Source organism: Lonchura striata, chromosome 1A (assembly GCF_050655825.1).
Source record: "Lonchura striata isolate lonStrDom1 chromosome 1A, ASM5065582v1, whole genome shotgun sequence".
NCBI classification, from domain to species: Eukaryota; Metazoa; Chordata; class Aves; order Passeriformes; family Estrildidae; genus Lonchura; species Lonchura striata.
The window spans coordinates 6669490-6684966 of record NC_140741.1 but is presented as its reverse complement, the minus strand read 5'-3'; the positions used below and the strand labels follow the sequence as shown (position 1 = coordinate 6684966).

The following is a 15477-nucleotide window of genomic DNA, read 5'->3' as shown; positions in this document are numbered from 1 at the left end:
GTAATTCTCTGCAAAGTTTCTATTTCTTCTCTCTTGTTGGGAGTTGGGGTTTCTTTTATATGTTCTTGTGTTACATGAACTCTTTAGGCATAGATGTCTTAAACAGGAAATAGAATTCCTACTGCACACTTGTCCTCTCTGGCAGAGTTGGGATGTAGCTCAGAACACGGCAAGAACAAATCAGGATTCTCTGCCACACAGTATTTTAGTCTTAATATTGGACAGAGTGAAAAAAAAAACAAACGTCTTTTTGTGGTTCTAAAGGAAGCTTTCAAACAGATGTTGTACAGCTGTCCAGCCCTTTTCCTGGGATGGAGCACAGCTCATAACTCTTCCCATCATTGGAGATAGCGTTTTGGTTTAGACTAAAAAGGACAAATGGCTCCGTAGCCCCTGGAGTGGAACCACAAGTCTAACATGCAGCATAATTTCATCCAGTTGCACCTGAACAAAAATCAACAGCCTGTTACACACAGCTGTATTTTCCATCTAGTCATGTTTGAAGTCTTCATTCTAAAGGACAAGGAAGTCACTTGGGCCATTCCCCTTCCTGGTAGTTATTTATTGTCAGTTATATTCTGTGTCTCACTGCTAATTTAGAAAAGAGATGTTTCCAAATGAGAATAGCCATGAATCAACCTACCTTGTTTTTTCTACTCCTTTCTGGGAGGTGATGAAATGTAAATGGCTTAAAAGCCATCATTTGTCTTACCTGGATTTTCCATACACTCTCATCCGAAGAGAAAGTATAAGAATATTTACAACATGGAGTGCAGAAGACTCAATGGGCCCCAGTCTCTTTGGAATTGACTTCCACCATAACTTGTGCAACAAGCAGGGACAAAGGGGGAGGATGACTGTGGGTTTGGGCAGCAGAATGCCATGAGGAGTGAGCTGCTGGCTGTCCAGCTCCAGGGGTTAAATACCTGCTGTTCTCAGAGACTCCAGGTGTGATCAGGATCCTGCTGGGCTAACACAGCACACAGACCAGCACTGGCACAGTCTGCCTGTGCTGGTGAAGAGCACAAGTCCCATGAGAAGGAGGGAGTAGCCTTTTCCCTTTTAGTCTGGAGAAAAGGAAGCTCAGTGACCTTGGTGTTCTCTAAACACCTGTGAAAGGAGGTTGTAGCCAGGTGGGCATCAGTCTCTTCTCCCAGGTACGAAGTGGCAGGACAAGAGGAAGTGGCCTCAGGTTGCAGCAGGGGTGATTTAGATTAGATAATAGGAATTTTTTTTTTCATGGAACAGCTTGTCAAGTACTAGAGCAAAGAGGTAGTGAAATCAGCATCCCTGGCATGCTCAAAAAACGCGTGGATGTGGCACTTGAGGACATGGTTACTGACAAACATGGTGGTGGTTCTGGGTTGATGGTTGGACTTGATGATGCTAGAGGTCCTTTCCATGAGTCTAGGAACCAGGCTGGTCATAGGCCAGCTCAGCTCCTCTCTGAGTTGACACGCTCATGGTGGTAATCTGCAGGTTTAGCAGCCCTTTTTCTCTAACAGGTGTCTGAAATCGGGAAGGAACATTAAGTTGAATCCAATCAATTAACCCCTTCTGTCTGGTTATTAGATGCAGGTTATTTATTAATCTATATTTATAGAATATAAAAATTCATTTAAACGCCAAGTCCAGTAGCTATTTCATGCATTCGAGTTTTTCCCTGAAAAGAGATACCCCAACAATCCCACCCTGTGCATCTTCTGGAGCTCTGGCAGCCTTGGGGCTGTGACCATTCCCTGGGCAGCATGTTCAGTGACCCACCACCCTTTGAGGAAAGAACCTTTTCCTAATATCTACCCTAATCCCCCCCTGACACAGCTCCAGCCATTCCCGGGTCCTGTCCCTGGTCACCAGAGAGAAGATATCAGTGCCAATTTCAGTAAAATCAATGGAATTAAAATATTGGCGTGGTAACTGCCACTGCAAGATCTTTCTGAGTGTGTGTTAAGTGCAAAATTTCCACCTAAATAAGAAATAAGAGAACAATCACCCCAAATCCAACCACTGCTTTACCTAGGGCAGTTTTTGTTTTCATTTTCATTAGCAATTCAAAAATTTTTTTTTTTTTTTTTTTTGCAGAGCATACAAGAAAATGCCAAAAGTTCACTGATGCAGAGTGGAGTGTCTTCCTGTCACCACTAATGAATGATCATTTTAAGCCCTAAAAGTCTTGGGTAAGGCTTCCAACACCTTTGTAACTTTTAGAATATAATTAAGGAGTAATGTTTTGCATGCAACCACATCACAAATATCACAATGTAACTTAGCTGAAATAATGATCCTTGTTTTACATTATTGAGAAATCAGGATGCAATCCAGATTAACAAGGCTAAAAACCTTTAAAGACTGCTGGGCCAGCATACACATCAACCTTTAAATTCATGGGTCTACATTGGGACCTTCTAGATTCATCCAGGTCCCCAGGATTAATATTTTATATTGGCTGTCCTTCCTTTTCCAGAGTTATCTTGCTGTAATAAATTGTATGATTAAGGTGTAATATGGGGTTATCTGTGATTTTGTTTTTTTTATTATTCAACTTGTCGACTCACTGGCTTTCCTGCAGCCAGCTCCAGAAACTTCCATTCATAACAGAAATGCCTTGTTTACCTGCCTGAATGCATAATTTCTTCAGATGCACTTCATCCAGCAAACTTCTACAAAATTCTCTCTTGCTGTTAGCTCAGGAACAGCTTCATGAGCTTGTTGTTTGTTGTTTTTTTGTTTTTTTCTGAAGATATGAAATGCTTCTGAAAGCCAGCAGGTTAAATGCAAAATTGAGCTAATTAATGCCAGCCTTACAAATCTGAAATTCCAGCTGCTTTTCACAAAATTGCCCTCAATTTTTTTACATTTTCATATCCTTATTTCTTATACTTGTATCATTCCATTTTATCATTACCATACAAAGAGAAAGAAAATGGAGTTGGCTGAGGGATAAAGAGAAAAATTAATGGAAGATAAAGGACATGCAGTTCATTTCTGCATATTGGATTGCAGTCAAATTCCTACAATAAAATAAAATACAGACAGCAACTATAAGTATCAGAATACAGCCTCATATTTCTTCATAGTTTCAAATGTATCCAGTATTTTCCCTCAAATCCTTACACCTAATTAAAAAAGATTGCTTCTTTCTTGCATGACTGTAACTCTAGGTTCAGTCCTGTGTTTTGTCCTTAGAAAATTGGAAATAATACTGAATTTACTGGGAGTAATGTGTTTAGCGTGGATGGCAGGATCTGGACTTTTCATTACTATGTCTGACTGATGGAAAAATAAGTGGGCTTTAGGATTTCTAAATTTTTAATTTTAATTTTAATATAAAAATATTAAATATTACCGGCCTCAGTAATGTCACTTTACAACAATTGTTGATGGCTGAATATAAAATGAAATAATAATGTGCAAGACTTCTTTAAATGTGTATGTAGAAGTCACACACATCTATGAAACACATGACTTTAGAATGGGGAAATGAATATATGAATATATTAAATGAATATATGTAAATGTAATCTGGATTTTCTTTTATTCCTAAAATCAGAGAGATGGTCAAATAAATATCTATGATTTGTGCAGACATCTTACAGAGTTACTAGGTCTATTTCCTTTATTTAAGCTTGTAAAGTGATTTATCCTGATGACAGTGAAGGACTTGGGAACACAGGTTTGCCTTCATTGTCTAGCAGAATAAGTAGTGGCTACACCACTCTCATCTGATGAAGATGGATTCAAATCTCCAAGCTATTTTTCAACTCTTTTTGATGCAAAGAGAAAGAAAAGTGCAGCAGAAAAATGGTGCAGCCAGCCAGTACCATGCATCTTAATGCAAAATTAATGCCTAATAATTTTTGAGACATAAATCTAGAGGTGTACCTTTTGTGCTGGGCATTTTGCCACTGTTTGGCTTTAAGTGAGTAAATAACAATTTGACTTATTTGAATTAATTTCTGAATAGCCCCTAAGTTATATGCATGGCATTTATTTGCTTAGTGAACAGAGGCCAGCTCTATCATAAAGGCATATTTCTGCTGACCAGCAACAAATAGTATAACAGACATTCCTTCTTTAATAAATGTATAAAATGTGGTGTGGCGAACATTAGGGTTGAATGTAGTTTCTAATCTCTCCATTTCAAGCTCTGGAATGTGATGGTCCTGGTTTTAGATAACAATAGAAATACCAAGCAATATGAATAAGAAAGTCAACTTAAATTCCTAAACTGTGTTTGTCTTCTGAAGCTGAGGAAGTGAAGTTCTCCTTCTGACTGACACTTCTTGCTGCTGTGGAGGCAGATCAGAACCAGAGAGTTGTTGGAGGATGTAAAATCAGACACTTCATAGCTGCTACATCTCTCCTCCTTCACTCAGCACCTCTGAAAGTCCTTGTGCTCTTTCTCATGGGAGGGAGAGAATGAGAGCTGCAAGCCTCAGAGATGTACAAGACTATTAAAACTTGTCTGGAGGTTTTGGAGAAGTGTCCAAGACCCCAAACCTAAGTCCCTTTGTCTATTTGTAAATGAGCAGGTGCAGAGTCAGTGAGATCTCTGTGGACATCCACAGCACAAGCAGACTGAGTTTCTCCAGAGAGCTGCTTGTGTGCTGTGGGCAGTGAAGTGGTTCAGCTCATCCTCTTATCAGCCAGGAGAACTCCAGATTTCTAATCAGCAGAGAGAGGGGGAAGGATGGTTAAGCCATAGCCCTGCTTTGGAGAGATCTAAAGATTCCCTTTCTTACACCTGAGACCTTCCCCACCAATGCATGCAGGATCTCCCATCCAGATCCATCAGCAGCTTTCCCATGCCACTCTCCTGTCCACACCTCTGCTCTTCTCCCCTCTCTTTCTGGTTAGCTGCAGTCTTCATAATCCCCAGCTCTTCCTTTTTCCTGAACCTTTTGCCAGCAGAAGTACACCTGTACCAATTTTATTATTTAAAACCTACTTCAAGTTTTCCATAATTGAAGGCATCTGGACCTGACAGCATTTATAACCTTCTCAAACAGTACTGACAGAGGCAGCCTCTGCCTTCCTTTATCTGGTTCCAACCCATCACCTCAGTGTTACCCATGTGCAATTTAGATTTGATAGCACAAGGTAGCCCTTTGGATATTCAAATCATATGAAAAAAAGCCTTACCAAAACCACTTTAACATGTCTTCCTGCACATATTCAGTGTGGGGATTTTGCACAGAATGTGTCCAGACAACTTGAGTGTTTTTCATTGTCACTGTGTTGGTACTGCACTGAATGTGTAGGGTTAACTATGCAGCAAATGAGAAAAATGTGAATGTCTTAGATTTGGGGATCATTATTAAAACTCTAAAGAATGAGAAACATTGACAAATGCTTTGTTTCATTTTTCAACCCAGAAAAAACACTAATTTAAATTATACCATTTTTAGCTTTACTCTATAAGCCACTATTATGCAAGCAAACTTCAAGAGAACAAAGGATTTAAAACACTTGCAATCGATATTTAAATTGTATTTTTGTCATACACTGAAAATATAAATGATGGTGCCCTGTAGCATGGGATCATAGGCAGGAGGATTTTCTGCTTGAAAAGAACAAAAAGCCTTTAGGACCTAAGTCCTGTGTTATCTTCTGGAGGATGCTGCTAGCTACAAGATCAGTCACTTGACTTGTATTAGACTTGACAGCTATGAATGCTTTTAGAAGCAGAGTCTGGTGGGCTTAGATTGGTATCTTTAAAAGGGAAACATCCCACATCAATGTAAGCTTAGGATAGTTGCACAAGTCAGAATTTACAGGGAGCTAAGAGAAAAATGTTTCATACAGGGTAAGTGGGTTCATTTGAAAAAGAAGAAAAAAACCAAAATTAAATATTAAAGAGCAGAAATACCAATCTCTGAGTTACTACTTATTTCATATTAGAGCAAAAGGCACCACAGTGAAATAAGACTCAGCAATCCAGATTCCTTGCTCTGGAGGGTGGTTTTGCTATTAAGTTCTGTTTGTTTTAAGGGGGCTTCATTTGTTTTCTTGCTTGTCTGAAATGCAATAAAAGCTTTTTGAAAAGCTGACTGATGACATGCACTAGGCAGATTTCCATAGCAGAAGCATCTTCCAAAGCCTATGAAATGAAAAATTAAAAAAAGCCCTCATGTTCATTTGATCCAATGGAAATACAGATCTGTTCCTCCTTTATTTGGAGACCATCCCCTATAATTCAGCAACTCAGGCTGACCAGCCCTTTAAGTACTCAGTCCAAATAACCTTAATTCTCTTCCCACATAATCTGAATAGTGGTCTCCCTTCATCCATCTAGGGCAGGTCTATCTCTGCCTCCAGAAAGAAAATAAATCTCCTTCTCACTGACTTCAGTTCAGGCACCAAGAGATATCCAGCCAGCCACCAAGGTTACTGAGACAGCTGTCTGACAGATTATTGGCAGAACACATATTTTAGTTATCTTGAATTATTCCTACCTGGATGTCTAATTTCAGCCCTGTCTTGTGCAAAGCTTCTTTCTGAACTAACTTGCATTGGCATTGACTGAAGCCATTAGCAAATGAGTCAAATGAGCACCAGGCCAGTTGAATTATTCAGCCTGGCATCCAAAGGCATAAACATGGATAAAACAGGCTGCTGGCTGCCCAATGCTCTGCCTGGCATCACTGTTTCCCCAGGCACCTGTCTCTAAGTGCTTCTCAGAAATTAGGAGCTCAGCTGAGGGGATTAGGTGAGAATGTTTTCTCCCACTTGAGCCCATTGGGAGAAATCACGAGGCTGGGCCTTTGCAAACACTTTGTTTGCTATGGTTACTCCCTACACTAAAGCTTATAAATTTTCTGAGATATCTGCTTTATCTCTTCGAAATATTCTCTGACTGCCCACACAGCAGATTGAGCTTTGAGGCATTCAGTGAGTATCAGAGAAGCTGAGGAAATTTCTATTTCCCATCTATCCATCTCCTGCAGAAACAAAGGTTTTAGCAGGAAAACCACTCAGCTTTTAAAGTATTAATTCAGATTCTGTCTTGTGTGAGCCAGAAGCATTTTGCAGGCTGTGGATTTTAGTGGACTCATGTTCAGGGCTCTCAGGTTCAGTCCTTGATTCAGGAGAAGCTGGCTGTTTGTTGCCTTCTCCTGTTTGCACAGCTGAGGTGACATAGGGATATCAGCACAGAACTTCTCAGTCAAAAAATCTCAAGTCAGAAGGATCAGGTGTTACTCACTTCAGAGCAGTGGTCCATGGCACCTTGTTATGGCCTTTCACAGACAGAGTTGAATTCGGGGTGTTAATTTGGAAATTGGATGTTTATTTCCATAACACCAGTCAGGGAGCTTTGAAGTCCTAGCTCTCTCCCCCTTTCCCTACTCCTACTTTTAGCAGGCTGTGTGTATTTTAATTAGACGTAATATTGACCTGGTAAGACACAGAATAAAACCCTAACAAGACAATCAAATGGAGAGAAGAAAAAGAAAAAAAAAAGAAGTGGCCTGAAATTGTCTTATGCTTATAAGTGCTTGTCATATTTCTAATGTTTTACAGAGATCAGCCTTCAGTAACCCAAAGGACAATTTTGTCCTTTGTTCTCTTGCATTTTTTTTTTTCAATGTGCAGGAAAGGATTCATGTATTTGGAATAAATCCATTACCTAATTATCATTTTTATCTAAATCCAGGCCAAGGTGAGAAGAAGCCAAAGTATTTCTGAAAAGCAAACCAGGCGTTTGCAACCAATTCTTAAAACACAGAACGAACAGCCAGACACACCGAATTCATCTTGCCCAACTTTAGTGTCCATCAAGGGGACACTAAAGCTCCCTTTGTGATAACTGGGAACAGCCTGCAAGGTGTGTACAGAGGAGATCCAGCATGGTCACTCTCAGCTGACTTTGCCCAGGAATGGCAAAGGCTTTAAGCATACAGCTCACTTAATTTAGAAATCGATAACAGACTGTGCTCTAGAAATGCTAATTTCTTTTTGCTGACCACAACAGGAACTTGAGGAACAGTTCAGATAAGGACTGGGTTGAGATTAGATACTGGGAGGAAATTACTCAGTTTAAAGAGTGCTGAGGCCCTGGCACAGGGTGCCCAGAGAAGCTGTGGCTGCCTCATCCCTGGAAGTGCCAAGGCCAGGCTGGATGGGGCTCTGAGCATTCCCCACTCCATCTGCTTCACATGTTTAGTAACACAGGGCATATCTCTCATCCTAAAGACAGGTGAGTCCTGTACTCCATAGTCTCTGATTCCCCATCTGGCAACATATTTGTATACACAGATTTTTGGGACATCAGACTTCTTGCACATCCTTGTTCCCAGAAGGGATGAGACTACCTTTGTGGCTGAGGAGATAGATTATTTTTATCTATAGGTGTAAATACAGAGGGAAGTCTGCAGTTTGTGCTGTCCAAGAGTCTTAACTATTATTTGCCCAAAAACTCCAAGCCATCCCCCTGTGAGGTCACATAGGATGCCAGCTCTCTACCTTCTGCTCTTCCCCTGCAGAGGAGGGAGGGGTAAATTCAAATCTGCATCCATATGAGAGCATGGGAAAACCAGACTGGAGTCTGGTTTCAGATGTTACAGAAGTTCCAGACAGGGGACCTCAGACTAGAAAGTTGGTAATTTTCCTCTGTGTTTAGAAATCTCTGGGAGCAATTTCCCTGAAGAAGCAAGATCAGCATCCTGCTATCAGTAGAGGGGACCTTGACCATTCTGCATGAAACAACCACATCACAACCCAGATAGGCAAGATTGTGCATTTTCAGTCAATTCCTTTCCTTCAGGAGGCCCTTTACTTTTTGTCTTGTACACCTTGTACAAAGAGAATGAAGTAAAACCCTCTGTCCTAAATAGGCAAGGACTTCAGAGGCATCAAGTTTACTGAAACTCAAGAAGGGGATCACAAATCAAAGGGGGCTGTGCTGACCTACGAAAGCATTGTCCTTGCATCACCAGAGAAATGGACTGTGCTTTTACCTGTTGCTATCTGACACATATAGCTCAACCATAAATAACTAGCTGATGCACCCATTGAACTGCTGCTTTCAGGTCGGAGTTTCTTTCTGTGCCCCCAAGAAAAGCAACATCAGCATCATTTCCCACACTCAAGGAAAAAGTTAACTGACTGCATCCCATAGTTGTTTCCCTGTATCTATTTCTTCATTTCACTATGTGTGTGGCATTCCTTCTAGTGTAAGTCTGAACTGCAGTAGAAAGCACAGGAGTGACACCACTGAAGCTATAACATGAAACTGGATATGTACAGTATATTTTTCCCCTTGTGATGGCCCTCATGGATGAGCTCACAGTGAATTTGTTTGATCCTGTGCTCTGACTTTTCAAGATTCATGGACATTGGCAGATGCAGTCATTTCAAATTGGCGGGTGGGTTTAAAGCTCACTTCATTGGTCTCTATATAAAATATAAACCTGCTTTTTTTTTCATTATTTTGCACTAGTCTTATTGTGCCAGGCAACTCTAATTCTTGCTTTCCTTGTGTTATGTAGCTGAATCAAGGGAATTAGCACAACATGTGGCACTGCTTCAGTGTCAGTCACTGAAGGGAAAAGCTTGGTTTCTTCAATAGCTTGTGTTCTCTGCAGCTTTTAGAAGGAACATTTAAAAACAGAGTTTTCCAAAGCCTTTCTGGTCTCACTTCACAGGATAATTTCATACATAATTTGTCTGCAAGGTTGGCTGGGGGGCAATTTTATTAAAAAGTTCGAGGTAAAGCAGTGGAGAAAGGGAAAGAAGGCAGAAAGCAAGGGACTGCTCTTATCCCTTGTGGAAAAACCTAAAAATAATTTGGTGAGGTTGGAGTGGAAGAAACTGTCCAGGGAGGTGGTGGAGTTACTGTCTCAGGAGGTGTTTAAAACAAGACTGGACATGGCACTTACTGCCATGGTCTGGTTGATAATGTGGTGATCCAGGATGGTCTCAGAGGCCTTTTCCAACCCAAATGATCCTGTGATCCTGTGACTGCTAAACCAGGGCTGACCCAAACAGCTGGAATTACACCAGGAACCATAAGCAGGACTCAAGAACCTGAGTGAAATTGCATACAAGTGATGATTTATTAGTCAACATCATTGGTTAGTACAGAAAAAAAGATGGTGTAGAAAGCAGGCGGAGGAGGCACATGCTCATGGAGACTTAGAAGCAACTGCACATCAGAATTTTTCCTTCAACAGACCCAAGGTGGGACCCTAATTTACCTGGGCTGGAGAGAATTTAGCAAGATGCCACAGATGGGGATAATTTGGTGTAAAGCATGCTATCCTGAAAGCCACAAATTGGTCAAAACTGTGTGAGGTAAAGTAGGACAGGACTGTGACTTTCATCAAATGATTGAAGGTGACTGCCAGAAAATACACTAATCCTCAGAATCTAGAGGAGGCTGTACAGTTAGAAACTATCTTTTTAGTTTCTATAAAGATAGAATTCGTTTCTATATATAGAAATATAATTTCTATATAGGACAGTCGGCCCCAGATATTAGAAGCAAACTCCAGAAAATGGAAGGAGTGGAGTGGTGTTGACTCAGGAACGTTGTTAGATGAAGTTTGGAAAGCGTTTTCCAACAGGGATAGATAGGGAAAAGGCAATGTGACCGGCTGGAAAGGAAAACGAGAGCCGCGAGAACGCAGTTGGAACTCTAGAGGGTGCTAAGGGACCGCCCAACAGGGAAGGAGCAAGAGGAAGGTGAGGTGGAAAAAGGGGAACAAGGGGAGGCAGGAGGCTCCCATCGTTTCCCAGACAACGATCAGAAGAAAAGCAGAGCACACTTGGTAAGGAAAAAGCACCTTGGTCCGCGGGCTGGGAAGTTGGACCCTGCCTAACAGAGGGGAAATATTGAAGGGATACAGGAGATTCTACATCAGCTTAACCCCTGAGGCTGGGGAAAGAAGAGCGAAATTTTTGGTAAGCACAGGGGTAACTTATTCTGTATTGAGTACATGTAAAGGAAAGCTTAGGAAGGATGTGGTAAATGTAAATTGGTAAATTGCAAATTGTTACACGTAAATTGGCACATGTGGTAAATGTACACGATGTGATAAATGTAACTGGTGCTACAGGGAAAAGTGAAACTCGGTCATTTTTACAGCCCATGAAATTTAAATTAAGAAACAACTGCACTGTTCATCAGTTTCTATATATGCCTTAATGCCCAGTCCACTTGTTGAGGAGAGATTTATGGGGAAAATTGGATGCTCAGATAACTTGTGCGGACCTGGGGGTCCTGATGCAGAGGTTGGGAACCTGGAGGAGACCTGTGGACTATTTCTCTAACCAGCGGGACAATGTGAGCAGAGGATGGCCAGGATGCTTGCGAGCAATTGCTGCAGCTGTTCTACTGATCCAAGCCAGGAAGCTCAGGCTGGATAGCACATCACTGCTTTTGTTCCTCACATGGTGACATCCATATTAGAGCAAAAGGAGGGGCATTGGCTGTCCCAGCAGGATGCTCAGATACCAAGTTATGCTCTTGGAACAGGATGATGTTGGAGTTAAAGACAACAGCAGCCATGAATACAGCAGTTTTCCTTGATCCAAAGGCAATGGGCAAGGGAACCCTGACACAGGATTGGCTCCAAACCATGGTACAGGTATATTCCAGCAGAACTCATTTGCAGGATAAACCAGTAGAGAGTCCTGATTTAGAATTATTTACAAATGGTAGCAGTTTCATGAAAGATGGAAAATGGATGGCAAGATATGCAGTGGTGACTGCCACTGAGGTATTGGAAGCTCAATCTTTACCAATCAATACATCAGATCAAAAGTAAGAGATAATAGCATTAAAACAAGCATTTAACTTGGCAGTGGGCAGAAGAGTGAATATCTGGATTGATCCTATATATTAATTTGTTGTGATTCATGCCTCTGGAGCCATATGGAAGGAAAGAGGACTGCTGTCAGCTGAAGGATCATCTATTCAACATAGAGAAGAAATTTCACAACTTCTGAAAAAAGTTGGAAAACCAAAGGAGGTGGCAGTGATGCATTGTAAAGCACTTCAATCTGGACAAACTGATGTTAGAGTGAGAAACCAACTGGCAGACAAGGCAGCTCGAGGAGTAGCTGAAAAAGGCATCCCAAGCTTCTTTTTGTGTTAGTGCCACAAAAAATAAATTGATACAATTTAAGGCTAATTCTGACAGTGAGGATCAATGTTTAGAAAATATATTAAAAGCCACTAAGAATCAAGAGGGATGGTGGGTAACAAGCAGCCAACAGGTTATAGTTCCACTTCCTGTAAGGAGGAAAGTAATGGGAAAAGAACAGAGCAAATCCCGCAGGGGAACTGAGTCCCTGACACCTAGTCTCCAAAACTCTGTATTTAGTGTGGGAATGACTGAAATAGAAGAATCTGTAACAGTGCAATGTCCAATTTATTTAAAAACAATCCCATAAGCAGGAAAAGGCCACCTTCTGGAGCAGTTAAAGACAAGTTTCACAAGCTTTAAAAGGGAAAAATTTGCCAGATTAAGAATTCTTTGCACCTGGTGGGTAATGCAATGATCATTCCTGAAAAACCACTGGCCTATGGAACTGCACCATGCCCATTCTGTAGGAAGAACAGGAGAGGAGCCAGCCCAGTTGTGCCAACTTTTATCAGTTCACCAGGCAGTCAGATTTGACTTTGGGTTCACCAGCCACCAGGGACCACCAAAGAGACCCCCAGGACAGAAAAACACATCTGCAGAGAGGAGGGAAAATATTTTAATGATTCTGGGGAAATGATTATCAAATGTATTGTTTATTCCAGGAAAATCAATTAATATGTCTGTAAAATAAAACCTCTAAATAGGAACATTTTCTGTTCTCATCATGCACAACATTCCAGAGGATATCCCCTCATGCATCCAGCCAAATAAAGAATGCCTGCTTCTTAATGCTACATTGGTGTCAAGGAGTTTGTATTTTTACCTATTTTTGGTAACACTGGAAGCAGAGTGTTACTAGGAATGCCACAGTAATTGAAGAAGAGTAATAAATAAGTTTCAGTAAGAATAAATTATGATATCCTTTTGGAGGGGTCACAGTTTCATGTCACACTGCAGCCTTTTCTTTAGGGATTTTTTTTTTTTTTTTCACTTTTTCTGCTATTTCTGCATTTGGATCATCCCAGAATTTGAGATTATTATATGACTGAGTTTCAGCTAAAATCAAGTGAAGATCTATTGAATTATCACAGTGATAATAAAAAGCCCTGGAAACACTGGTGATTTGTACTCCCTTTCCACACTGAATCCCACCAGTTTCAAAAGTCGTGCATACAAGAAGAACTATTTTACAGTTCTGCTGTGTCTTTTCTTCTAAGACTTCTCTAATGCACCAAAGAATTTAGAAGAAGGACGTTGATCAATTCCTATATAAATACAATATGAGTAGGTCATGTTTCTTTCTTTCTTTGTTACTTCTACATCAGAAGCCTCCTTCCAGCAGACATGGATGGATGGATGGATGGATGGATGGATGGATGGATGGATGGATGGATGGAATGGATAAACTACTGCTAAGGCGTGTTTATACTGCACCACTACTTTTATAATTAGAGAATGGCAAATGGGTTTTAACCTGCCTTGGGAGAAAACATTATGTTCATGAATCCATTGGTTCTGCTCTGCAACTCTAAAATGTAGCACCAGGGCTAATGATTCACCAGTTTAATGTGAAAGGGCTGTGATTGCAACAAGGGGCAACAAGTCTCACCAGCTGCTATCCTGCCTCCAACAAACATTTATGCACCAGTCCCAGGAGGTTCCCAAACACAAATAGTTACACATTACTGCAGTGCATTTTTTTCTGTCACAGCTATTCAAGAGAAAGATTAGAAGAACCCAATTACATGACTGTAATAACACTGTGCATAGCCACGAGCACTAACAGAAATTTTAAGCAACTCTACAAGACAGAGAAAATTAATGGGTTGTTGAATGAAGCCTGTGAATATAACCAGTCATAGGACTAATAGTATCCAGGACAGGAGAATCAACATGTTATCCCTCTGCTGTAAGAGATTGAGTGGGGGACTTGGCTGGCCATGCAGGAAGTTTGGGAGTAGGATCTGTGAGTGAACAATCTCTCAGCTGCAGAAGTGATGTAATAGGACATGAACAGGTAGGGGGGATGATGGCAGAGCCTTAAAATAAGAGGTAAAAGGGTTGCTGCATATGAAAAAAAAAATATATGCATATGCATACATATATGTTGCATATATATACACATGTGTCAACATATACACACATACATATAACTTCATAAATATTAAATGCTGAATATAGTTATTATATGGCAAATTCTTTCACTTCTAAGTCAGGAGACTGGGTGGTCAGAGGTAGAACAATGTGAGTGCAGGAACAGAAAAGGTACTGGAGGATGGAGAAGAATCTGAAAACTCCATTTAAACAAGGTCAGTAACATGACCTTCAACCCACTCCCCTCAGGGTAGGGGCGGGGAGAGAAATAATTGGGAATGAACAAACTCAGGGACCCTTTCTGCTCATAGAAGGGAAGGGTCAGGCCTGCAGAGATCTCATGACGCCCTTCACTGAAGTAGTTAAACATCTAAAGTAAGAACCTGTAGCCACTGCTCTTCTGATCTGACTGGAAGGTTGTAGAAATCTCTTCAAAAGAGGAAGAGAACTGGGCAAGTAGAATAACAAAAAGAGACAGGCAGAAAAAATCAGGAACTGCCAGGGACAGAAAGGAAAAGAGAGAAAGCAAAAACTTGAAGGGCAGAATAGGAGGAAGACATTGGATTCAACACACAGCACAGAAGCTGCTCCTTCTCCTGGCCACTGGACTGGTGAGGATGAACTGAAAATAGAAAGGACAAGAAGACTCCAAGCAGCTTGAAACACCAAGAGGCCACAGAACCACCTTACAGGGATGCATAACTCAGGCATGATCTGCTTTGTTGTAGGGGGTTTCTTATGGGTAAGTCATCTTTGACATTCCTTTTTATGGGGTCTCTGCTCAGCTATGGAGTTACCTTGGAAAGACAGAGGGCCATTAGCAATAATAATTCCCCTGATACTAGAAAGAACTGGACATTTAAAACGCACACACAGAGGAGATAATAACTGCTGTTCTTCCAGGGATGGAAACTCAGACATCAGGGTACCCAAGGCAAAGGAATGAGAAGGGTAGGAGTGCTGAAGGGACAGAGCAGTTTTCAAGCCAGGGTGGGTATAATATGAAGCAGGGTATTTAAATGTTCTTAATATTTGAGCGTGGAGAAGGATCCACAGCTGGAGAATGACATGGCTTGTAGTGGAGAAAGGGAAGGTTGTGGTGACGATGAAGTTAAGAACAGTACTGAATAGGATTTTAAGGACTACAGGAAGTTAAAATATGAAACAATGCTGTTGGTAAGAGTAACTTCAAATCTACAGCAGAATATACAATAGAAACAATGGAAGATAAATAACAGTACGTCGTTACCAAAGGAGATCCAGACTCATAATATAAAAGATACGCAAGATGCAT

General features: G+C 40.9%; 1 protein-coding gene across 3 annotated transcripts in view; it reads left to right on the top strand.

Moving 5' to 3' along the window:
* TMEM52B (transmembrane protein 52B) overlaps positions 1-15477 on the top strand; it is a 39753-nt gene that overhangs the window by 17670 nt on the left and 6606 nt on the right. For 2 of the 3 annotated variants that reach the window (XM_085569647.1, XM_085569648.1), the window contains one exon: positions 2083-2177. In XM_085569647.1, coding sequence (XP_085425773.1) covers positions 2149-2177 — 29 coding nt within the window. In that variant the 5' untranslated portion in view covers positions 2083-2148. Of the gene's footprint in view, positions 1-2082; positions 14926-15477 lie in introns of all 3 variants that reach the window. The other variant, XM_085569646.1, reaches the window with a different exon arrangement.